The sequence below is a fragment of the Plectropomus leopardus genome, chromosome 11 (genome assembly GCF_008729295.1).
Source record: "Plectropomus leopardus isolate mb chromosome 11, YSFRI_Pleo_2.0, whole genome shotgun sequence".
Lineage (NCBI taxonomy): Eukaryota > Metazoa > Chordata > Actinopteri > Perciformes > Serranidae > Plectropomus > Plectropomus leopardus.
Genome location: NC_056473.1, coordinates 16,860,697 through 16,885,085, shown reverse-complemented (window position 1 = coordinate 16,885,085; position 24,389 = coordinate 16,860,697). Strand labels below are relative to the sequence as shown.

General features: G+C 40.4%; 1 protein-coding gene across 2 annotated transcripts in view; it reads right to left on the bottom strand.

The window, feature by feature from the left end:
- Positions 1-925: 925 nt before the first annotated feature.
- Positions 926-24,389, bottom strand: part of met (MET proto-oncogene, receptor tyrosine kinase) — an 80,565-nt gene continuing 57,101 nt past the window's right edge. The window contains exons 12-21 of one of the 2 annotated variants that reach the window (XM_042496085.1): positions 21,586-21,735; positions 16,918-17,071; positions 16,041-16,175; positions 14,748-15,014; positions 11,309-11,389; positions 9,395-9,576; positions 8,345-8,454; positions 7,909-8,074; positions 6,743-6,879; positions 926-3,739 (exon numbers count right to left, since the gene is read on the bottom strand). In XM_042496085.1, the coding sequence (XP_042352019.1) occupies positions 3,451-3,739; positions 6,743-6,879; positions 7,909-8,074; positions 8,345-8,454; positions 9,395-9,576; positions 11,309-11,389; positions 14,748-15,014; positions 16,041-16,175; positions 16,918-17,071; positions 21,586-21,735 (1,671 nt within the window). In that variant the 3' untranslated portion in view covers positions 926-3,450. The remainder of the gene's footprint in view (positions 3,740-6,742; positions 6,880-7,908; positions 8,075-8,344; positions 8,455-9,394; positions 9,577-11,308; positions 11,390-14,747; positions 15,015-16,040; positions 16,176-16,917; positions 17,072-21,585; positions 21,736-24,389) is intronic. The other variant, XM_042496086.1, reaches the window with a different exon arrangement.

Below are 24,389 nucleotides of genomic sequence, written 5' to 3'. Positions count from 1 at the left end.
TGCGTGGATGCAACTTTTGTGAAATGACAGGAGGCCCAGGTGAGCTGCAGGTGACCCATACGTGTTTCTAGGATTTTAGGACATTTGTCAGATTTTAGAACATTTCAAGGATTTTAGGACATTAGGGGCTTAACAAGGGCCTCTGTTGGGACTCAACTTAAAAAAATAAAACAAATCTCCATTTTTATGCTGTTTTATGCACTTTGGCACCTTATGTGTACTAAAAGTATAGAAACTATCTACAGTGTTAATCATTTTATTTTAATTGAATTTGAAAATGGTTAGGGGGTCACCTGTCATCTTATCAAGGGCCAGATTTGGCCTGTGGGCACTAAGTTGGGTATTACTGGTCTACATAGTTTTGGTGTGAGTTGCAGATTGTTGGCATTATCGACCATTGAGATGTCTGCCTTCTTGCTAATATAATAGAACTAGATGGTATTTGACCTGTGGCGCTCAAGCCTTGCAGGTTTCAGCCTGACGTCTACTTATGGACAAAAAGCTTGTGATTGCGTAAACATTAATGGCATCGTCTTCGGCTGAGCTAACACAGCTGGCACAGTGGTGTTAGGAGAAGTAGAGGATGCATGCTTCCCTCTGCACATTTATAGATGTAGTTTGGTAGAAAGAAAGTGGTTTCTACACAAAAGTGCTCACAACAGGGTGTGATTCTGGGGGTTATTCTGAGTACGCGGGTCATTGCTGTTGAGTTTTTCATATGTTTGTTTGAATGTCATCTACTTCCATTATATAAGTAAAAAGGCAGACATCATTACGGCTAATATCTCCAACATTCGGCAAGAGGTAAAATACGTATTTTTGATCTGAGTATTAACTGTCCCTTTAAAGTTCTCCACAGCTGTGCTTTATGTTTGACTCAGGTTTCAGCTGTTTGTCCTGTAAAAGAAACGGCATAAAAATGCAGTAACTGCAATAATATAGCTTTATTACACTGACAGAGTTGATTTGACACTACATAGGAACATGTACCTTCAGGATTTTTTATGTACAACAAAATCATACACACACTTACACACACACAGAACAGACAGTGTTAAGCACAGACAAAGTGTTGGAGAATCATATGACCAAAATGACAGCAGTCTGTATGTGTCATGAGGTTGTGAGGAGGCTCCAGTTTGCTCAGCACTATGGTCTTTACTGTTTGCAAAGAGATGTTAACTGAAATGATCAGGAGCTAAAAGAGCATCCGCCCACACGTTCATCAGACAGATGCACGGCTCTGCATGCTGCAAGCCCACACAGATCCATACGATCCCCTATCTTTATTTACAAAATGGCAGTGGTCCGTCTAAGATTGATTAGGTGGCTTTGTTCATTGTTCATGGCACTATTCACTCTTCACTGGTCTTCCAATTGGACCAGATTTAAATGAAGAAGCTCATCATCAATACAAAAATATAGTACAGCAATTTTCTTGTCATAGCAAACATTCATACCTGTCCGTCAATGGCCCAGTCAGCAGCCATTAGATAAAACAAACAAAAAAAAAAACATCATTTGCTACACAAAGCAAACAGAAAAGGGGGCACTGACCTCAGCATTGATTTGCAAGTTTTAGCACATTTGTAACAAATTATACATAATCTTCATCACAGCTAACCTTAAATCAGACATATGTGTTTTAGAAAATTTCATGTGTTTTCTTTTGTTCAAAGCAGCCATCAGTTTCCATTCATTTCAGCACAATATGAGAACTCTTTAAAGTAGCCTCAGTTGTGTAACCTATCATAGAATATAGAAAATGCATCGCCAGTAGATTACTACAGCAAACTGATGAGGATGTTTACACAATATATGAAAACATGCACCCCCGAAAATGAATCCTCAGGAGCCTCAGAAATTGGCATTTGTGTATTCAATCGTGAAAAGTTATCGGCACGTCTCTACATTACTGTATCACGTACTGTAGTACACACTATCTGCACTTGAACTACATTACCACACAACAATACCCGACGAAACTTAACGTAGACCTGATGATGACTGTGATGGATGACAAACTCGAGCAAATTTGAAGAACCTGATTTTCATACTGTACAGAGATGAGCTGAAGGCTGCCTGAAATGGGGGGAAAAAGTTTTTCAAAAATGGTCAACAAAAGTGCAAATTCTACATGAGTTGTGGTTAAGTAGCTAAAATTTGCAAACACACTTGTGACTTTTTAACATTAAAACATTTCTTCATAATGACTCAATGGACAGTTGTCATAAAGTTACAGTGATATACAGCTGTCACTGATAGTCGCATAACAACACTCCTGGTTTGAAGCCAGACGAAAATATGGAACTTTTTGAGGTAAAAGCTATACTCAAAGCTCTTTACGGAAAAGCTTTCTGTTGAAATTTTGACCAAAAGTTATTTCATTAATGACATGTTAAAGATGAACTTTTAGGCCTCTGGTTAAAGCATGTATGTCCTTTGCCTAGGTATTATTTTTTTCAGGTACAGTTCTGTCAATGAAATGCAAGATAAAGAGACAGATCTGACATGCACTGAGCCCGAGACATGGTTCTCATTTGTCATTTGTCATAGCTTTCAGGTGTGTGCATGCTGTCAGTTATACTGTTTTGACACGATGGGACGATTCAGGAAAAAGAAAAGAAAAGGCGTTCTTTTCCTTGAAAACATCTGGAGATTTCACACAGGTGAGTCACACAAGGTGCTTTTTTTTTCTTCCAAGCACATCAAAAGCAAATTGTCTAAATGCAATTATACAAATAAAGCATCCAGTGAACTGCACACAGGCAGCAGGATTTTTTTTCACACGTCCCACCTTACACCTACACTGCCATCATCGATGTCCGCAGCGCCTTGGTTTACTGACCCGAGGCGCCTCAATCTGTCAAAGCAGGCTTCAGTCTCTCTCTTTAGTGAAGGCGCAGGAAGTGTGACGTTTTCTACACGACACAATACATGGCCATTTGTCAAACATTCACATTACAGACAGCAAAAAATGTTCTAGCCAGATCCGTGTATATCGAAGCACATGCCACCCAGTGAGGAGCAGAAAATCGATCCCTTCTCTGTGTGGGTACAGCAGTCAATGAGATTTTTTTGGGTGTTTGATGAATTGTGCTTCTGTGACGGTGGCTTTGTCCGCTGGGAATCTTTGAGGAGGAGTTTCTGCGCCTTGTAATTATCTTGTAGAGGACACAGGAAGCTGACCTCATGCTCCCTGGGGTCAATGAAAGGTCAGGAAAGGTCTATAAGGTTAGCCATGTCGTTCAGGGAGGAACCTGTCGTGTAGCAATGCTCAGGGGGATCAAAGGTCGACGATCTATGTACATTGAGTGAACAAAAACAGTTTTTCCTCAGCATACAGAGTCCAGTGTTTGGCAAGTCCATACAGTAGTTCTTCATCACCTCACTGCTTTCTTCCTTGCTCTTGTTCTCAGTCTTTTTCCACCATCCCTCCGCTATCCTCTCTCAGGTGCAGCAGTCTCTCTCCACGTGGCAAAAGAGGGGAGACTGGGTTGGCAGGGACGTGGAGGTGGAGGGGTCAGATGAAGAGGACAAAGAGGAGGGAGCAGTGGTGGTGGAGGCGAGGAGGGAGGGGTAAGGGCTCATCTTTTCGATGTTGACATAGGTGGTATTGAGCAGGACATAGTGTTCCCCACTGAAGCTGGAGAAGATGGCGGAGATGCGGGACACCAGCTCAGAGAAGGAGGGCCGTCGCTCCGGCTTCGGATGCCAGCACTCAATCATCACCGTGTAGCTGGAGGAAGAGGAAAGAAGAAGAGCCTTTTTTCCAGCTTTCCATGTTTGAATATTTTCTGCATTTCTGTGTTTTTTAACACAGTAAATTTAGTACATTTTGGCTTTGGAGTGTTGGTTGAACAAACTAGAATTACTGCCTTGCAGTTGTTTGCCTCCACACACCAGTCAAGTTGCACTTAAAGTTTGCATCCATGTCTGTAAAACCGTGAATGCTCACACACATCTTCCCTCACAGTTTTAAGGTGGACTCACTCAAGATTACCAGTTCAGTATCTGACCAAATTTCTCCCCTTCTGTTCCTGAGATATGACTGAGATATGATGTTGAGTAATGACCAGAAAAGTTTTTTTTGCAGAACATCATGATGTCACAGTCAAGTTGACCTAGTATATGAATTCTTGGCCAAAAACATGTTTTGTGAGGACACAGTGACCTTCGATGACCAAATTCTAGTTAGTTTACTCCTGAGTCCAAGTGGACGTTTGTACCATATTTAAGGAAATTCCCTTGAGGCCCTCTTGAGATTTTGGGTTCAGAAGCATGAGAGGGATACAAGGTCAATATTGCATTTGCAAGAATGAGACCAACGAGGTCACAGTGACCTTGACCTTTGACCACCAAATTGAAATCACGCCATTGTTAAATTCAAGTGGACGTTTGTGCCAAATTTAAGAAAATTCCCTCAAGGCCTTCTCGAGAAAACATGTTAAGGAGCATAAGAGGGACATAGGGTCACAGTAATATTGACCTTTGTTTATAAAATTCAAATAATTTCATTGAGTCCAAGCAGACGTTTGTGACACATCTGAAAAACTTCCCTCAAGTTGTTCTCCATTTATCACATTAACAAGAATGAGACAGACGGGGTCACAGTGACTTTGACCTTGCCTCAAGGGAAGGTCAAAATATCGAGATATTGGGTACAGACCCCGGAGTTTCCGGATGGTGTCCAGTTCTTTCTTATGATCCCTCCAATCCACACATTGCACTGCTTCCTTTAAGGAGGCGGTGCACTTTTCATTTGTGACCTCAAGTTTGTACTTTGTCGAAGTGAACAACCTACCATTGAGCAGCAATGTTCCAAAACTCATTTAGCCGTTTACCACAATGTGTTTTTGAGTTCAGAAGGACTAAAATCCAGTATTTCATTTTCAACTTTAACAGAGAAAGTTCATTCTGAGGTACGCTTATGAAAAATGACAATAAATCTACTTTGTACCTTGTAAAATAGATATCAATAATCAATTCATACATACAGTAAAGCTATTCTTCCCTCACAAGTGTTATGCATGTGAAATGAAAAAGATCTTATAACTGCTGATTATTTTAGCATGTCTCAAAGATATCTTTCTCACCATAATCTTTTTTTCTTTACTCTGTCAGAAAGCAACGTCTCTGATACTTCCATTATTATTTTGCTTCCCAAGACTTGGCAGAGCCACCCTATCATTGTTAAAAATGAAGAAGAATGGCCCCATTACCACAGGCCCAAGGTATCTGCCAGCGACTGCTATCACCAAAACGCCCTGAGAAGAATTGCGGGAATGTTTGCAGACGTGCATCACCCCCTGATGTCTCTGTTTAATTTACAGCTTGGGAAATTTGGGCCTCCTTTACCTGAACACTCCCACTCCCCTCTAATTTCCACACACTATAGACTTGCTGTGTATCTCATGATATTATCTACACTGTATGAGATCACACTTGGCACCGTTTCACATCAAGTGGGTCAGAGTTTAATGGATAAAGACAATTCAGTGAGTTGAAGTTTGTGTTGTTTTGACACTGAAATACCCTCTCATGATTTCATTTGACATTTACATTTGAATAACTAGTTTTTGCTCCTTTCTATCACTTACTCATAAAATACAGGTTGCAGGCAGTGTCAATATTTTCTCAGCAGAAAAGATACACTTTTCTTCAGATAGTGACTCAAGCTCAGCTGAGAAATCGTTAACCATTTGAAACCTGGATCGACATCATTTTTCTTGTGTTGCGACAGATGCCTTTACTAGTATTTAAACCTTCAAAATCTGAACAAATTGTCTGTTTTCTTTTGAAAACATTGGAAAGGGGCAATGAACAACTTGGCAGGAACTGTTTCGCAAATTGCAAGAAATGACTAGATTTAGACTTTTTAAAAAAAAAAAAAAAAAAAAGCTGAAGAAGTACATTCCCATAATGATATCATGATCATATATAAAATAGCTACTTTCAGAACTATTATGATTTCTAAGAACTTTCCATGTTCCATGTTCATTTCCATGTTTTTTTTCGGCTTGTTTTTTTTTTTTTTAGGTAATTTTTGTGCTTATTGCCTTTTCCGCATGTTTTTGAAAGAAATCAAGCCAGTTTGCACAAGTTTCAAGGGTTAAAAAGTCTGGTTTCACTAAAGCATGTCAGTAGATCTTGCTTGGCAAACTCTGCTGTGAACAGATCCAGAGAAGTCAAAACAAACGTCAAAACCTGTTGACACAAAATTAAAGAAAAGAAAAGGCGATCTCAGCATTGCCAACACTGTTCTGTATGATGGCTGCCATTCAGGAGCACTTCACTACCACGGCAACAAAAAGAGACAAATAAAAAACAATTGTGAACCTGGCAATGAATTTCAGCTAAAGTTTTTTTTCCTATGTGTTTTGTGGTTAAGCAAGAAAAGTGACTTTTATTTGACCCACAGCTGTGATAGGCTGTAATGCTCGACTGAGGAGCTATGAATGCTTGAGTCTGTCGCTGAAGTAGATGATGGATGATCGAAAGTTGAGTGGTTTTTATTTATGACTTTCACGGCTTATACGGTTCTTTTGCCTGCACCATTTCCCCCCAACTGCTCCCCCCTGATTTCAGACTCCTGCTCTCTCTTAGTGACGTATTTACAAAGTAAGTTCAGCTATACAGTATATCACTCAAACTAACTGAGCCGTAGCACTTTGCAACAGGAGGTGAATGACAGCTGATTATAAGTATGTATATATACGTGTGTGTGTGAGTGTGCACTTACAGAGCGTCAGGGCAGAACTCAGGCTGCAGCAGCCTCCTCCCCTGCAGGAGGAACACAGTGATGTCGAAGGAGTTCACATCCGAATATGGTGGGGCTCCACGGGTCATTAGTTCCCATAGCAACACGCCAAACGACCACTGTGGGAAAGACAAGAAAATGAATTCTTACTATTATCCTTTTATTAACATCTTATAGCAAATGTAAACCCTTTGAAACTTGAGCGAATTGTCTTGATTTCTTTCAAAAACACTGCAAAGAAGGCGATGAGCAACAAAAGAAGAAATGGCCAAAAAAATAGCAACAAAAATTAGTAAAAAGTACGAGAAAATTAACCAAGATTAGTGTCACCAATTCATTATCTGACCAATTGTCTGTTATGACCTAATGGCCAGAAAAGTGGTGTTGCAAAATATTATGATGTCACAGTGATGCTGATCTTTGACCTTTCGAATACAAAATCTATCACTTCATATTATCCTATTTTATATTCCAGTGAATTTTTGTTATAATTAGAGAGTGAATTCTTGAATTATAGCCAAAACATGTTTTGTGATGTCATAGTAACCTTGACCTTTGATGACCAAACAGTTCACTCCTGAGTACAAGTGGAAGTTTGTGCCAAATTTGAGGAAATTCCCTCGTGACCCTCTTGAGATATTAAGATCACAAGAATGAGATGGACAGTCGGGTGGATGGACGGATGGAAAACCCAAAAACATAATGCCTTTGGTCTCAGCTATTTCCAGTACAGAGGCATAAAAATTGCCCAGAGATGTACAATAATTTCCCAAACTTCCATTACAAATGCAGTCCGGCTCACAGAATGTAGACTGTGGGTATGAAGACCCATTTTCACACATCCTTTTACTGCTGTGCATGAAACAACAACAACCACCTCTGAGCCAGCAACCTACACACTGAAACATCTTTTAATGTGTAATGTGGTCTATTTTTGCAGGTATTAAGCCAATTTAATGCCAATGCTTACTTCACAGACAAAACAAGTTCCCTTTTGACACCTTAACCCAATTGTGCAAGGACAGTGTCGCTGTATCCTTGTCTTACTGTGATTTTAACAAACAACCCAGAGTGCTTTTTGCCCTTTGTGCAGAATTATGATGGGTTCAGTCAGACCCTTCAGTGCGAGATAGACAAATGTGACTCACCACATCTGACTTGGTGGTGAACTTGTGTGTCTGCAGACTCTCCAGAGCCATCCACTTGACAGGCAGCTTGACTCCGCTCTTGTTGTGGACGCTGTAATATTCTTTATCATAAACATCTCTGGCTAGGCCAAAGTCAGCCACCTTCACCGTGTAGCTCTCATCCAGCCTATTAGGACAAAGAAAAAGTAAGTTTCTATTGAATGTTTTTTTTTGTTGTTTTATCTACTTCCCTCTCCCCGTTGTTCTGACAACTAATTAACTTATTCCAATTTTCTCTTTCTTTCCTATTTTTTCTAAGCCTATGCAGCAGTTTCCTTCTGTTCTCCTCCCTTTCCTGCTGTGCCATATTTTATTCTATTTTAGTCTGACTCTACTGAAGCTTGCTCTATATACAACACACACAAATGTGACACTGAATAAATAGATGCAAACTCACATGCAGTTCCTGGCAGCTAGGTCTCTGTGGACAAACTTCTTGCTGGCTAGGTACTCCATCCCTTTGGCCACCTGCAGCCCAAAGCCCATAAGGTCCTTCACTGTTGGGTTCTGTAAGGACACACAACTATTATTAGAGAACAGGGACACCAAATAGCTAAGTTTCTTTAAAATCATGTTCTGTTCAACTAAAAACTGCTGCATTGACTGATCAATGCAGGATATACTATAATCTCAGATACAATCACTGTTTTTACATCATGATAAGTAAACAATATCCAAACAGGGATCCTAAAATTTCACCACAGAAGCCTTAAGCAGAGTCACAGTATTGCAGAATACCATGGCATTTAGAAATCCCAAAGGTATGATTTTTAATACCATCAAAAACATAGAAGCCCTCTTTTTTTATTAAACTCATATGGAGATGCTGCATTATGGTGATGTATTGTGGAGCACATTACAAGCTCCCAGAGGTCACTTCCTACTAGGTAAGACAGATTGCGACTGTGAGTGGTGGGGATAACTTTACAGGACCACTTAAAAGATGGCCAACAACAGCAGAATGGCAACGGAAAATGTTATAGGTGGCATGAATTTCCAGCAACTGTTCTTAAACAGTATCACCAGGAAAGTGAAAGTCAACCTCATCTTTACCTGGTTGCTGTTTTGCCTTGTTATATTTGTGTCTTTCCCGTGCTGTACCTGCAATTCTTATTGTTTCCTCTTAGATGTGTGCTGCTTATTGTCTAGCATCTGGTCGCTACCTATTTATTAAGTCTGGACTTTACCTGCATGCTGTGCCCAGCAGCGTCCTGAACAAGGTAAAATAAGAAGACAAAAAGAAAATAGAGGCAGAGGCAGAGGTCTCTGCAGATAAATACAAAATAGAAATACCATATACCCTGATGAAACATCATGAAGGTATAAATAAATAAATAAATAGATATTGAAAAAGCCTACTTGACAGTATTTCTATATCTTAATATGTACTGCGAGAGCCTATGAACAAATTGCAACGTGTGTGTATCTATCTTGTGTGTGCCCATACATGTCCTTCATCGCGGATGAAGTTGCGCAGGTCGCCATGCTTCATGTAGGGCAGAACCATGAGCGGTGAGCCCTCTGGTGGCAGACAAATTCCCAGCAGAGAGAGAACGTTCGGGTGGCTGAAGTCCTTCATGATGATGCCCTCCTTCAGGAACTGGGACACCTCCTCCAGATCCGTGATACCTTTTGTAAAGAAAAAAAAAAAACAACAAAAATGACCCAGGTAGTGACATTTCGTAGATAAGGAAACAGTTCTGATGGCAATATAGGGTATTTTTAAAAAATATCTTTTAGACTACAGTGGAAGACATGGAGCAACTCTGCTGTGCTGTCATCAACAGGAAGGTCATTCCTTATAAACCTTTGGGGAAAGAGATGATAACAGTAACCGCGAAAAACAAACCTCTCCGAATATCTTCACCCAGAACTGACCCACGCCAGATTCCCATTTGCCAATTGCATTGCTGCCTCTGATGTCCTGAACTTTAGCCCCACTGACTCTGCTGTAATCTTGTTAGAGATGGAAGTTAAAGAAGCCAGCGGATTGGCCTTCAACTGAGGTTAGACCCCAAAGATGGAAAGGCATGATATTTAATTTCAGACCCTCAATTTAAAAGTTAAGGATGGAGAATTACGTCATTGCTGTGTGAAGATCCTTCTTTGGCTCCTCTACTCTCACCCACCTGTCTTAGTAATAGCTATATTCAGATAAAGGCATCAACTCAAGGTCTCAAATATAACAAAAGAACGCCAAAATGATGGCATGGTGCCCTGAGAAATCACTAAACTTAATAAACAGGTCCAAATCCCAGAGGACGAAACCCCAGCAGGTCGAGCTCATCCCACTGTGCTTGATGGCTCCTTGTGTGACCACATTGAGCTTTCCCCATATTACTCCAGCATCAATCTCCCTGCTTCAACTGACAGGTTACACAATTAGGGGGGACCCTAATGCTGTCTTCACCATTGGACGCTCATTCATCACCATCTACCCAGCAAAAATGGATTCAGGGCTCTGATGAGATGAGATCCTTAATGCTATTGGAGCGTTGTGATATCATACAATAAGCATGCAATATAAGCAGATGTAGGATGGAATGACTACGGTTGGATGTAAATATGTTTGGATGAGGAGAGAGTGTGTCGAGTGTGTGTGTTCTGAGCGGGAATCTAAAAAACAAGTGCTGTTTTTGATTGTGAGTGATAACTAGAGTCCTCAGTTCCTATAACGAAAACATTAATTTTCACTTAGTTAAAGCTCATGACAAGATGTTACATAGACATGGCTTCCCCTGCAATCAATAGTCAATGCATTTTTCTTTTTTTTCTTTTTACAAGACTGTGCTTCTGAAAGCACTGCTAAGGCTTAACATACACAGGAAGACTTTAAAAATCTTTTCAAAAACGTTTAAAAGACTAAAGTCTGACACCTTCTCACATCGAAAGACAATGTGTGTTTTAGTCACATGATAAGATTTTGCAAAGACTGGGGATCTTGCAGGCTCACTATTTGCAAAACTACAACTAGAATCCTTTTGAGATTATTTCACATCCTGCTCCTGGGTGAAAAATTACGCCAAACACCCATTAAGAAATATGACATATTAACAGTTCCTTATGTGCAAATCAAAAATACATAATTACATGTTTTTGATACTTTTGAGCAGAAAAACCCTTACCTTATTATAACCCTTATCTGTATTTATGACATCAGAATAATATAATTCCCACTTTGACTTATTAGCTATAAATAAAAGCGATTACACTCCATGCTATGTATAAAACAGCATTATAGCACCTCTCCAGTGGGGCATTTTACCCCCAAATTTTCCACAGGGAGTTACTGAAAAACTGTTCCTGTATCAGTTAAGGGGGAAAAGGGTTTGGCTGTCCTGTGAGGGAGTTTTGTACTTACGGTTCAGAGACTTGACAGCACAGTGCTGCTTCTGCCCGTCTGGCTCGAGTAGAGTTCCATGGAAAACGCAGCCGAAGTGACCTGCAGGTTATAACATGATGTGTTATTCAAATTAGTCAGCACGAGTGAATTCAAAAACTCCCGTTCAAACCTGTAAAGTCTTTTCAAATAACTTTTTTTCAGCACGCAAAATAAGCCTCGCCAAAAGACAGTGACGTGAGATGCATCACGTTCAGTCCTGATAATGATGAGGTCCATCTGTGAAGCAGGTGAACAATGGCAGCCATCAGTAGCTTCTTTAGGATGTTAACCAATGATTTCTTGTTTTTACCCAAGGTACCATCAGTGGGAATATATTCTTTTTCTTGGTAGGTGAAAACTTCACCTCTGCACTATAAACCATCTAGTTAAAGGGATATTTCAGCCTCAAATCAAAAATACATATTTTTCCTGTTACATGTAGCGCTGCTTATCAGTCTAGTATTTTGGTGTGAGTTGCAGATTGTTGGAAATATTGGCCATAGAGATGTCTGTCTTAAATATAATAGAACTTGATGGCGCCCGGCTTGTGGTGCTCAAAGCGGTAAAAAATACGTTTGATGAAACTCAACAGCAATGTCTCTTTCCAAAAATCATGACCCAGCCACTCAATATAAACAACAGACCTTGTTGTGAGCTGTTTCATGCAGGAACTTTTTTCTTTCTCCCCAACTACACCAACCGTAACATCGGCACAGAGAGCAGATCCAAGTATTGTCATCATCTTAGTTATAAAACATTTCATTACATTAACCTCTACTTTAGGCAAAACCCAGAGTATACATGTGCAATCTCTCGTTTGTCAAAGTCTGTATACAGTCTTTAATCATTTCACATTTGGTGACTTAAAAATAAACATCTGTATCATCTGACATTAAGTGCTAAAAAAGAGAGATAATATCATAAAACATAATTTCTTTACAGAAAATTTCTGACTGAATTTAGGTTTGGGCGGTATCATGGAATTACGGTATACCAGGATATCTAGAAATCCCGAAGGTATGTTTTTCACTATGGCTATAAAAACTTTTTTGTTTTTATTGTTTATATTGTGTATCTATTAGTCTGAAAAGTTGAAAGTAAGAAGCACATTCGCCGTCGTGGGGGGTGATGGGATGTTAGGGCGGCACACTTAGGCCTGTACTGTTATATACTGTATGTCTCGGTGAACTTTCAAGAAGGTATGAAGAAGAAATATTACATACTGCCCAAGCCTAATGGGATTATATCTGATGTGGAGTGATATCCATCAATCTCAAAATAAATTTAAGATTTTTGTAAAGGTGCATAAAAGCCAATGTTGCCCACAAAGAGCATAATTGCCTGCTTTATCAAACCTCAGCCTTGACATGCAGACACAAAATCACCTCACATTGTGCCATTTAAGCAGGCGGGTCAGACACCACAGATCAAATTCTACATCAACAGGAAAAAGACCCCAAAACTCCACCATGTCACAGAAAACAGCCCTCTGCCCCCTTAGCATAGCTCAATTATCCCCCCGAAGAAAAGCGCCCGCATTTCATGGCAGGGTTTTTTAAAGTGGCGTAGGATGATTTGTTCACAGCTAGTGTTCCCAGGCTCCATTGTTGGGAGTCGTAATCCAACACCCTCACCCATCTGCAAGGACGTGATAGGAGAATGCCGCGCTCATTTTATTCCTGCACCCCTCCCTGTCTGGGGCAAGCCCTCATGTCTTGAGATATATAATTCAATGAAATACACAATAACTCAAGGAGGTTTGGCATAGGCTATTAACTTGTGAGGGGTATTAATGAATAAAGCTTCATACTGGGTTACTTGAGGGGGCAGATTTAGTGTGAGGGTGATGGTAATTGAAGAGAATTAGCTATGAAAGGTGTGAAAACCAGCAAAAACCAGGAGTCAGACAGTTGTGTTCTGTGTAACAATGTGCATAAAGAGCTGCATAACATGGGATCTTCTTAATCCTTCTGCTCTAAACTTTTATTCTTATGTGTCAGCAGTGGACAGAATTGTTTTTATGAGATTTCTGGGATTGCTGTGATCATGGAGCCAACTGGCAGGATGCATGATCTTAATCATAGTGGCTCTGTCGAGAAGAAGGCTTCAGCAGGCCGAGGTAGAAATGAAAGATTGCACAATATCCAAAAATGGCCTGCAATGTCTTCCTGCAAGCTGCGTTGGTAATTTAGATGGTGCCATACAGCTGTTACCATTTATGGACAATATTTAGAAACTGTGGTTGTGAGTACATTAAGGAACAAGTCATGATCAGAATCTGATTATAATTTATTGGCTAAGTATGTTCACATTTAGAACGTATTAGAATCTGGTAGCTCTCAGTGTGCTTTTGTGCTGTGCCAAAATAAATGTACATGCTGTAGTGATGATAATCCAAAACAAGTTCATCGTAATGCTGAGATTTATTCTAGGAGTGGAGCCCCACAGAAAAGCGAAAGAAAATGAATGAGAAAGAAAAAGAAAGCGAACGTCAGGCCAAAGAGACAACTTCTGTCACTGCAGAAGCAAAGACAGCATCATGTTTGCATGTTGTGTTTTCAGGTTATTTAGAAATCCCAGATATTTTTCAATGTCGTCATAAACACAGTCGTCCCTCTTTCTATTAAACTCATTTTATGTTGTGCACAGCATGCACCACTAGAGCTCAGTTTCTGGTCTCTACTGGTGGAACAGGCAGCTGAGCTGAAAGATGTTGTAACACCTAACGGTGGAGGGATAAGTTACAGGACTGTTAACAGCTGGCGGCCAGCAACGGCAAAATGAGACTGTTGGGAATAGCAACGTGTTTTTTTTTTTACATCTAATTTGGTGAATTAAGAATTTATTTAGATTAAAACAGAACTGGTGATTGTTGGAACAGTTGACTTACTAACTAGATTACTAGCAATAATAACCAAGATGGTTAGTAAGTTTTGTTTTGTTTCTTGTTTTGCAAGAGAAAGTTAAATTCAAAAGGTGTACAATTTTATTTCTCTCTTTAATAAGGAAAATGGTTGTGAGAATATGTCTTCACATTTTGTACAAGGTACGTGGTAGATTTATAGTCATTTTTCTTAAATGTGGCTTAAGAAGAAATGAAATTAAAGTTGACCCTAAATCCTGCTACATCTTATAGGTTCTATTGTTTATTATCTTATGGGTTTCTATTATGTATTTTTTTAGTTTAAAAAAGCTGAAAGTAACTTAAACTGTTACATACCGTATACCCTGGTGAAACTAAGAAAATTAGATACCACCCAAATCTACCAAGCAATGCTGAAAAACTACAGCAATGGTAAATTAGTTTAAATATTTGACAAAATAAAAGAACATAACCACTAGATTACCACTTGAGAGGCTCAGTGATACATAATCTTTTAAAATGATCTGTTTTAAACAAGGTATCTCTGTGACTGACCTCTGCCGATGACCTGGTTGAGGTGAAGCAGCAGCTGCTCGCGGGCGATCACTACGTGCTGCACCTCAGTCAGCAGATCTGGGTGGAGGCAGGACGGGTCAATGTGGACTGGGGCCATCAGTAGGGGAGACACCAGCTCTCCCTCCATTCCCAGACCCATCCCCATCCCACCTCCCAGTGCCCCCAGTCTCGGAGAAAGCAGCTCCCCGTTGCCGCCGTAGATAGGAGGAGCCGCCCGGCATGTCTCGGGCCTGTCGGTGCCCTGATCTGGAGGAATTGGAGAGGGGTTCAAAGGTCAGCCACTGTATCAACAGGGCCTCCAGAGGTCAAGGACTGTTACATGATCAGAAAAGAACAACAACAAAGGCAGAGAGACACTTGACACTGTGATGGAGGGAAGCTGAGCTAGAAAACAGAGTTTCTGATTTCTGCTGTTAGTGAAAGAAAGTAAATCAAAGAAAATGCATGCAAAAATATCTAAATCTTATCCAAAGAGGTGGACTTGAGGATATAATGTTGAGCTCAAATAAGGACTATAAATGAATTTTCAACCATTACACCTCAAAGCTCCCTGAGGCCAAACGTTAGATCATTACTAAGTCTATCTTCTCAGATTTTTATCCTTTTTAGCAGCAGGAAAATTGCCCATCATACTCAGGATCATAATACATGGAGCCCCTCCATTTAACGCCCTCAGTATGTAAGCTCAGGAAACCAAACCACAGATGACTCTAAAGATTGCATCAAAGTTCTTATATTACCAAAAGGTAAATTTGGATCATGCTTAGCCTTAGTATAATTTTTTATCTAATAATTAGAGTTGGGATAAAGCACAAATAAATACGTTTAATGAGTCTGTCACACCATAGAAAAATGTGTTATTAACCACCAAACTCAATTTAAATATAAAAAACCTCTCTAACTAAATAAAATTAGGTTTTGAAATCTGAGCAGTATTCTCCGCTCTTAGACGCCGGTGACGTGTCCGCTGAGGGAGCTGAAACTGCGTTACGGTTACTTCTAATGTTAAAACTCTTAGCGCTGGTGTAACCATCATTTTTTTTATGTGGATGATTTTGATCAGTTGATTAAATATTCACCATATTTATTCTTAAACGTATATTTCCTCTGGGCTGCAGGTGTTAGTTCAGACTATGTAAGGCATGCACCGCTAGCATAGCGTTCAACCCCACAAGAAGGGAAGCAGGTAGAGGGGAGGAGGGAGGGAGGTGGGACAGGTGAAAAAAAGATGTCAGGTGAGGGGTGGGGGAGGGGCTTATCTTGTTGACGTACCCTCCAGCAGGGTTGTTCTATAGTCGACTGACTCGTGGGAGACCATTTCGTTAGTGGGGCTGACACTCCTCGCGTTAGCCAGCCTGTCCAGATGCTGGATGTGACCCCGGCCATCATACCACACCTCAGACAGATCTAGAAGTAGAGGGAAAGGGGGAGGGGGATGATTGAGACATAAGGGGATAAAGAAGGCATGTAGGAGGAAAGGAGAGAGGAACAGACAGGATGAGGAGATAGAGAGAGGTGGGAAACAAGGGATGGAGGGAGTGAGGGGCGAGTGATGAAGAATGAGGTAAAAGATAAGAGGAGGGGGAGAGAAGAGAGAATTACTAAGAAAGGCAAAGCGACTCACCAGTGCGCCCCACACACAAACTAACTGTAAACCCACCAGGCAAAACAAAACCCAGCAGACACATGCACACAGGTTAGAGAGGATACACTGAATTCCTGCTGCAAGTATGCAAATATATTAAAACACACACACACGCACATGTACACGCACACACACACACCAGGGCTGGGGTCAATTCACTTTTCGTTCAACTTATTCAAAATGAACTACTTGAACATGTGGCTGACTTGTCTCTCCTATTGGGCATTACATTACATGCATGTGTAATTTAAATTATATCAATTTCTATTTTCATCTTGATTCAATTCACAATCTAACTGGACCTGACTTTGCGTAAGTGTCTGGTTGACATAGTATTTCAGAGTAGATAACATTACAAAGGAAGTGAGGGGGAAGTAAGGAGTGAAATCAATGCCAGGCAGTCACTGTCTAAGATTAGAGATGAGTTTAGGATGTCAAAAGTGGCAGACGTGAACTGACCTTTGACCCCATGACCCTACCGTGACCTGATATCTCAGCTCTTACCGTCAATGTGTTTGTTCCTTCTCCACATGAGCAGCGATCCAAGCAGCAGCAGCAGCAGGCTGACACACACGCAGCCTACGATCAGGCCCGTGTAGTCCTGCTCCTGAGCCAGCGTCACCTTGCCCAATTGCTTGATGGTGTCTGCCTGACGCCACTGAAACAAGTGAAGAGGTTCGGGGTGTCACAGAGTGAAGGAAGTAAATTTGAAAAACACTAATAATTATTATTGATCCAGCCTCCATCCACAATGACGTTGGCGGTCAGGCAGTAGTGTTACCATTCTGAGAGAAACAGTATTACAGCTGGAACCAGGCCTGTCAGGACAGCTTCTACTGTTGGATGACATATTGCCCCAGAAATAATATAAATAATAGATAGATAGATAAAGGATATTATTGTTATTTTTAGATGATTTCATGCCATTAATATTAAAATAATAATTTAGCATAATAATGCAAGAAGAGCAGCAAACTTTCTAGAGAAATTTGAAATCAAAAGATGTATAGTTGTTTATTTTTGTTTAATTATTAAAATGAGTGTGGGAATATTACTTTCATTAATGTTCTGTGGGTTTCTATTGTTTGTTTATTGGTCTGAAAAGCTGAAAGTAAGTGGTGCACTCACAGTCAGAGGGATGTTAGCGCCACATACTTACACTGTACCCCAGTGAGATTTCAGGAAGGAAAAAAAGGTGTGAAATACTGCATTCTGCCCATGCCTAATCGACACACCACAACAGCTTTTAAATGAAACATTGACTATGAAGCGAAAGTGCTCACTTCCAGCTTTAATGGTGGCTGTTTATGTTTAACTCCAGTCTGCATTTTGTTCTTAATAAGTTCGTACTAACTTGTCAAATTTCTGCTAGTTTTCAGATAATTGTTGCACTCTGTGATACAGACTAAAAACATGTACAGACTGCACTGTATGCAGGCTGACACTTGATACATAATGACCCCATGCAGTATGTCATGCATGGCATATAGACAAAAAATTAAGAGGCATGAAACTGGCATTCAGACATATGGTATGCAATATTACACACACACACACACACACACACACACACACAGTTGTTGGTCTGCTGCCACAGACTGGAGGCAGATTACATCAGTGATATTGCTTCTGCCATTATTAGGTTTGGTGGAAATGAGGTTTCTACTTCTGCCTGCTGCTGCAGATGGGACGGTGTGTGTATGTGTGTGTGTGTGTGTGTGTGGGTGTGTGCATAGGTCTATGGAGGTTATTGGCTGACCATCCCATGAGATACAGGCTTTCCTCTGAGGGCCAGTTCACAAGTCAACAGTGATGAGGCAGATAACGTCTGGTCTTGGAGACGCTGCTGTTTCACCACAAGGATATTATATTTAAGGATGACATGAGGATGTCTAAAGCACAGCGTCTAATATTAGTCTGCATCGTAAAGGTTAGATATTTCTCTTATCAGACCTCTAATAATGTGCTAAGATGTTTGGAGGATGTTTGTTGCAAACAATTTATTGAGGAAGTCTCTGAACCCGATATATGAGCTGCATTTTAGTGTATGATTTAACATTCAGTATGTCTAATATCAACAAGTGAAGTTAAAAGGACCTGCAAAATGATGTAGTTTATGTACATTTCTTCCCCTTAAGGTGCCTCAACTATTTCTACTTAAGTTTTATCTCCTACCTTTGCATTTGCTTTTTCATAACCCCTCAAAATTAAACAAAAACTTAACATTGTGTGGGCTTAGTGAGGGTTTTATTTCATTGATGTAAAATGACATTGCCACCCCATGACTCAAGACATCATTAGTCTTGTAGTTGCACAGAATTCTGGTCTGTTTTGTGTGGAGAAATGTGGATTTATGCCTTTTCTAAGATGGATTCCTCTCACTGAAACATTCCTTCTTTCACTGCTGTCAGACCTTAAATAAGCTGCTGAAAACTATGTTGACACAAGGCTACAGTGCAAGTGTTTTGGCCATATATGCACAAAGAAGTTTAACATGCACCAAACAACTAAAGGAAACAAAAGGCAATAAAGTAGTTCCTTTATGACACCCGCTGTCTTGAGCAAGAAACTCAGGTCCATTAGTAGATGCATGCTTCCTTCTGCACTGTGATTCGCTTGGCAGGTGTAGTTTGGTTTAATTTTGGGCTGAACTGTCCCTTTACCACCAAGTTGATAATCCATTGCCCTCTCTGGTTGTAAACTTGAAGTCTGTTGATGCCAAGTGTGTTTAGAGGTGTGCTTTCTTGCACATGTTACCGTACCTGACAGTGATGTCACAGTATATTGGTACATCACTGCAGAAAGGCGAGAGGTTAAACCACTGGAGGTCAGTAAAAAATGACATTTTCAAGGGGTGTCAAGCTACTCTTAAATCCTTAAAAAAACATTTTAAAATACCTGAAATATGTTATTTTTTTACAGCATGAGTCACAGGTGATAAACATCTATCCTCATTATTAAAAGCCAGTTTGACATTTATGTACTGTATGTCCCCCTCTCATGACTCAGAAGATGCTTGACTTATATTCAAGTGACAAGACAGCTGGATGCTGAGCCCCTTCACTCAACACACTGCGTATTAAAGTCTCCCTGAGCTGGTTTTTATAAGGGACTGCATTAGGACAGGAGGAGAGTTACTGAAGTATCCTGTAAATGATCTGGAACACTGGAGGAATGTGGAGTTTTCCATGAAATTCCCACAGCGCAGAATGAAAAGCTCAGTATGGCCGAGTGCAGAATGATCCAGTTACTGCCTTCAGAAAACTCACACAGACTTTACTGTCTGTTTTGTAAACCTGGAATTGACCATAATAAATAAAAAAATAGGAATCAAATTGAATAAAACCTGAACATATCATCAATTTGAAACTAAATTTTAAATTCAGTGAAATATACTAAAAATAATCATGACTCAACATTCACCGCCCACACAAAAAACCCAAAAACAAAACATGCACATATTCTTCCTATTGATCATCACTGTGTTATGCTGTTGCTATGTGGCGAGTCAGCCTCCTCCTCAGAAGCAGGTGCTGTGATATGATATGATACCTTTTATTACTGAAATTCCTCCCATGAGCCTGATAATACAAACAGTGGGGGATTTATCATATAAATGGATTGTAATTGGCTCATGGATCACTGCTGTGTTGCTTCCACTTGTCTCAGAGCAGATGTTTGATACAGAATATCTTGTTTAGACATCAAAAGCCTCTCTTTTAGACATAATCATTCTTGGTTCTCGAAAAATTGTGCTCATAGAGCCAGGGTTTATGACTGCTATAAAGTGCCGTCACTCCTAAAATTAACCATAAACCAAGTTATCTGACCTCATTTTAAGCCAATAAGAGTTTTTAGAATACAGGACTGAGTTCTGCAAGTAAGGTAAAAATAATTCCTAGTTTAAAGAATAGATTTAACACCAAACAGTTGTATGACTTCACACACGGCCGATTTACATCCGTATCTGTGAAAACATGAACGCTTCACACACATCTCCCCCCTGGTAGCACAGAAGATCCATTGAGCACAGTTTTAAGGTGGACACTCAAAATTAGTGTCGCAAATTCAGTATCTGACCAAATACCTTCCCTTCTGTTCCTGAGTTATGATGCTGAATAATGCCCTGAAAATGGTTTTTGCAGAACATTACAATTTCAAAGTGAAGCTAACCTTTGAACTCTGGGATATAAAATATCATCATTTCATAATTTTTTCACATTTGTGTGAAATTTTGTCATGATGAACACATGAATTCTTGAGTTTGGCCAAAACATGTTTTGGGAGATCACAGTCAAAAACAAATTTCCTCCTGCTTCTGAGATACCGTGTCAGTGAGAATGAGAGAATGAGACAAGGTCACATACGTCCGGATGTATGGACGGACAACCCAAAAACATAATACCTCTGGCAGCGGCATAACAAGTTAATGAAGAATTTAATAACAAAAAGATTAAAGCAAATTTAAATCGGAGAAAGGTCTGAATGATCTCAACATATCTGTGTTTTTTTTTTTCAAACTTCTTTTAAGAGGTTTTAAAAGGAAAATATGATGGCAATAAGACATATTTACAAGGTAAAGATTAAAAGTGAATGCATTGAATTAATTTGATCTTTTTACAAGGTACAGGTTTTTACAACACTCTCAATACTGGTATAGAACCTATTTGCATAATATTGTTTTATTTACTTTAAAGGGATGAGCTAATTCACTAATATGCAAATTATATTTATCTGAGCATCAATAAACAGTTTAAGACACACACCCACCCCCACACCCACACACCCTGCACTGGCATCCAAACACGACTTCAAAGACACTGAGGCTTTTCTCTGCTGTCAACATGCAGTAAAGCTGAAACAAGACAGCTATTGAGTGGCATGAAGAGCGTGTGTGTTTTTGCATGTGTGTGAGGCTGGGTGTGGATGTGTATTTGTCGTGACCTGGGTCTCACTATGAACAACCGGCTGCATTAATTAAATAATCTTTGTTGTCCAACTGTTGCTCAGGCTATGGGGAGGGGGAATGTATGCATAGGTGTGTCCAGTATGTGCACCTGTGCATTAATGTCTATAAATGGGTTTGCAGTCAGTTAGTGTGTCTACTCTAAATGCAAACTAAAAGGCACATCACATCTGTCTAGGTATCTGTGAACTGCAGGTGTGTCTCACCTCCACCTGCAGCTCCTTGGAGGTGGCGGCCTGTAGCTCGGTGGGGACGGTGCACTCCAGAGTGTTTCCAACCAGAGTCAGACTCTCACAGCTGTGATTGGAGACGGTCAGAACCTGACATTTCATTGCCTCCCTGTCCATATGGTCACCCTGCAGTGAGGGGAGGGGGAGAGAGGGAGAGGGAGAGAGAGAGAAAATATTTTTTATATATATGATAATGATAATTATACTTTTAATTGCTCTGGACATTTTCCCCTAGATTTAAAAAAATATATCTTCAAACTTGGCAACTTCAAATCAATTTGCATGGGATTTACAGGTTTAATATGTGTGAATACAGCACAAGAAACAGGATGTTGATCCAGGTTTCAAAGGGTTAATTGGACATACACAGTAGAGATTAGAGTTGAAGACAGACCGTTGGTGAGAATGGCAAGCTGAGGGGAGGTTTGTTTGCGTTTTTAAAGTTTACTTTGATATGACTTAATTACAGGCTACAAAGGTATATTCGCAACTGACATCCATACTGAAGTCATTCATCACTGAACATTCACACTCTTTAAAGGTTCCTTGTGCAGCTCTTAAACTTTTTATAGGACTTTTAAAAGGGTAATAAGTGACATGGGTGCATGGTTGACAAAATCATATGCATTTTACAGTTTGAAGACATATTTTAGCAGCAACCTCATGGCTTTTTTGGGACATATTTGGATTTGGAAACAGAAATCTAATCAAAGAAGTAAGCTGAGGTAAATCAGGTGCAGGCCTCTTCCTGGCAGAGTTCATCGTGATTCACAGTGATCGAAAAGACTGGGCATGAACTGAGCACGCTGCCACTGATATGAGTAAGACAGAGCAACTTATTCTAGTCGTGTGACCCCTAGTGGGACGACAACAACCCCACCCCCCACCCCATCCCTGAGATCTGACTGGAAGCACACACAGCGTTTGCCCACGTGAGTGTGTGTAACTGAGTTAGTGAGTGTGTTGTCTGACGGGAAGCAGCCCAATTTGTTCTTTTTCTTCACTCTCAGAATCGTTCTTGTTCCCTTGTTTTCTCTTCTCACTCGCTTTTAGCTCCTCTGATTCCATCTCTCTGTCTCTCACACACATAAACACACTTGTTTGAGTGCAGCAGAAGGCAATAAAGAGAATGATCACATTCCTTGCGTGACAGCTTGGGATTTTCCAATTTGACACAGAGTGGAGGCTTGCACCTGTTCCTGCGCACACTCTCTCTCTCTCACACACGCACACACACACTGCACTTTAGCAGTGTTCAAACACAGCAATATGAACCACTAATTCATCCACCAACTAACTTACAATTAGGACACACACAAAGACTTTGTAACAACATCATCCAGTGCAATCCTGGTTCAGTGCGTTTCTCAGTTGTAGGCGTGACAATACTGAGAAGAGTTATTAAAGTTAAAGAGCCGTCACAGTAATACCAGCGACTCTGCATAAATTCCTAGAATGATGATTGGGGATGCTTCAAGCCTCCCGTGAAAAGATCAGCAGCGATAAGAGTCTGGCCACATGCCAAAATCAAGAGTCCTTCATGTGCTGCCATACTGGTGCGGAGCTGTCAGTCAGAGCTCAATATTTCTTTATTTGTCTTTTATTTGCATGCATTCTTGGGTTTGAGTTATCAGACGGCGCTAAATGAGCCTTGCATTTGCCCTTTACTGCAGGGCAGGGTTATCTGATGGCATTAAATGCGGCCCGTTTCACTGTGATGCCTGGTACCAGCCCCCCCCCCCCCCCACTCCGGGTAAAAACTGGGGTTTGGTTTGTCTGGGCTGAAGGGAGGGATAAAGGGGGGATAGAAGTTGGGTTGGTGGTGGATTTAGCCATGGGGCCAAGGTCACGTCTGGGAAAAGAGAGAAAGAAGAAAAGAAAAAACAGCCAGGATCCCCCTGCGAGAGGTTCAGCACAGCTGCCACAAACCGTCGAGCTGCAGTCAAAAAAAAAAAAAAGAAAAGAAAGAAAAGAGGAGAAATATGCATTTCATTGTGCTCCTAAAACAGGCTCTGGGGAATGTGGCGACTTGTTTGAAAAGCGGCATTAATATGTCAAGAGCTTTGACCTCGGCAGGCAGAACAATGCAAGTCAACAGAGAGAATACATAGAGAGGTATAGAAATGGGGAAAGGATGGGGAGTTGCAGGAGGGGGGGTGTAAACGATGGGAAACAGACTACACTTCCTGTTTTTCTTTCAGTATTGTTTCCTTCCCAACTTGACCTGGGCCGTGACCGTGGACGGCTGTATGGGTGAATGTGTGGATTGGGAGGCAAAGTGCAGTGAACTGGTCTCAAACTGTGAATTCATCTCATTCAGTAAAGCTCTGTAAACTACCCCTCTGAATTAAAATCAGAGTTAAAAAGTCAACAAATCCGTGGAGTTTATTTTCCTAACTAAACAACACTAGCACGACTCTGGATACCTGTAGCAGTGTTGTATATTTGTCAGGGTAAGCTGAGTCGTGTCTGTTATTTACATGTTTCTGCTTGTGCTTTGCTCTTGCTGTTCTTTGAAGCACTTAAAGGGGGCGTATTATGCTGTTTCTTTTTTTTTCAAATGTATGATGTTAAATTGTCACATGTTCATATAAAACATAGCCAAAGACTGAAATAAGAAGGTTAATGCATATAGAAGTGTATAATCCCTGTGTGCAAAAACCTAAGGTTTAAGACTGATCTGTATCCTCTGTTTCAAATGTTTTTTTCTTTTTCTGTGACAAGCTGATATCAGCATGCAACAAATGTCCTTAGAAAGTCACCTGTCAGCCACAGACATG